General features: G+C 38.4%; 1 protein-coding gene across 3 annotated transcripts in view; it reads left to right on the top strand.

Moving 5' to 3' along the window:
- LOC106524653 (sodium- and chloride-dependent GABA transporter 2) overlaps nt 1–1150 on the top strand; it is a 36237-nt gene that overhangs the window by 30516 nt on the left and 4571 nt on the right. For all 3 annotated transcript variants that reach the window (XM_014018547.1, XM_014018545.1, XM_014018546.1), the window contains exon 12: nt 647–749. In XM_014018547.1, the coding sequence (XP_013874001.1) occupies nt 647–749 (103 nt within the window). The remainder of the gene's footprint in view (nt 1–646; nt 750–1150) is intronic.

A 1150-nucleotide genomic window follows, 5' to 3' on the forward strand; every position in this document is an offset into this window, starting at 1 on the left:
TATTTAATCTGTGTAAATTACCAGATCCACAATACAGCATTCACATGAAATTTCTGAGTCATTTCAAAAAAAAAATTCATTTCTGTAACAGACAGTTCTGCAGCATCCTGTCAGTATTAAGGTTAAACCAGTGGTTCTCAGTCCTGGTCCTCCAGGACCACTATCCTGTATGTTTTAGATGTTTTCCTGCTTTGGCACACCTGATTTAATTTAAATGAGTGACTGATTGACAAGTTTCTGCAGAACTTAAAGACCTACTGAAGAGYAGGTAAACAACTAMAACTTGCAGGATAGTGGTCCTCAAGGACCAGGATTGAGAACCACTGGGTTAAACTTGGAGAAAACAGATGGAGAAAAAACTGGTTTAAAACAAACAAAGATCCTTGTGGAACACCTGCTGACGGTTTCCAMGCAGATAATCTACAGCGCTGTCATTAAACCAGCTGATTTGTGGTTATTTAAGGAGCGTTAAAGACACACTCTCTTGTTTTTTGTTCTAATTTGCAGCCTTTCAGTTACTTAAACCAAGTCAGCCTGGAAAAGGCCTGCTGCCTGTTCTCGTCTGTTTGTTTGTAATGATGTGGAACTAAGAGGTTGCTCTCTCTCTCTCTCTCCTGTATGAACGTCTGTTTCCGCCCGGCTGCAGGGTGGTCTGTACGTCTTCCAGATCTATGACCACTTCTCCTGCAGCGGAGCCAGCCTGCTGCTGCTCTCCATCTTCCAGTCTCTGGCCATCGGCTGGGTCTACGGTACGAAGCCTGTTTGTTTGTGGTCTTTACATTTTTCATCTCCTACCATTTCATTTTATTATCTTTTACTCTTTGCCAGCTTGCTGTTGTTTGTTTTCCATCATCTTCTCCATTTTCTGGTAAATTATTTATATTTCCCTCATTTTCTACTTTTTTCATCATTTTTTTCTTCTTTGCTTACTAATGTACTCCTTTCCTCTCTTAGTGTTTCCATTCCTCATATTTTATCACCTTTTTTTACTTTCTCCTCATATTGCTTTTCTTTTCCATGCACTTTTTAACCAAATACATTCCTGACATTTCCTTTCTTTTACCTTCTTTCTCTTCATATTTCTCCCTATTTTCTTCTTATTTTTTGATTTTTTTTCTACCTATATTCTTTTATTTTTTCTGTGTTTTCT

This window comes from Austrofundulus limnaeus, unplaced genomic scaffold (genome assembly GCF_001266775.1).
Source record: "Austrofundulus limnaeus strain Quisiro unplaced genomic scaffold, Austrofundulus_limnaeus-1.0 Scaffold195, whole genome shotgun sequence".
Lineage (NCBI taxonomy): Eukaryota > Metazoa > Chordata > Actinopteri > Cyprinodontiformes > Rivulidae > Austrofundulus > Austrofundulus limnaeus.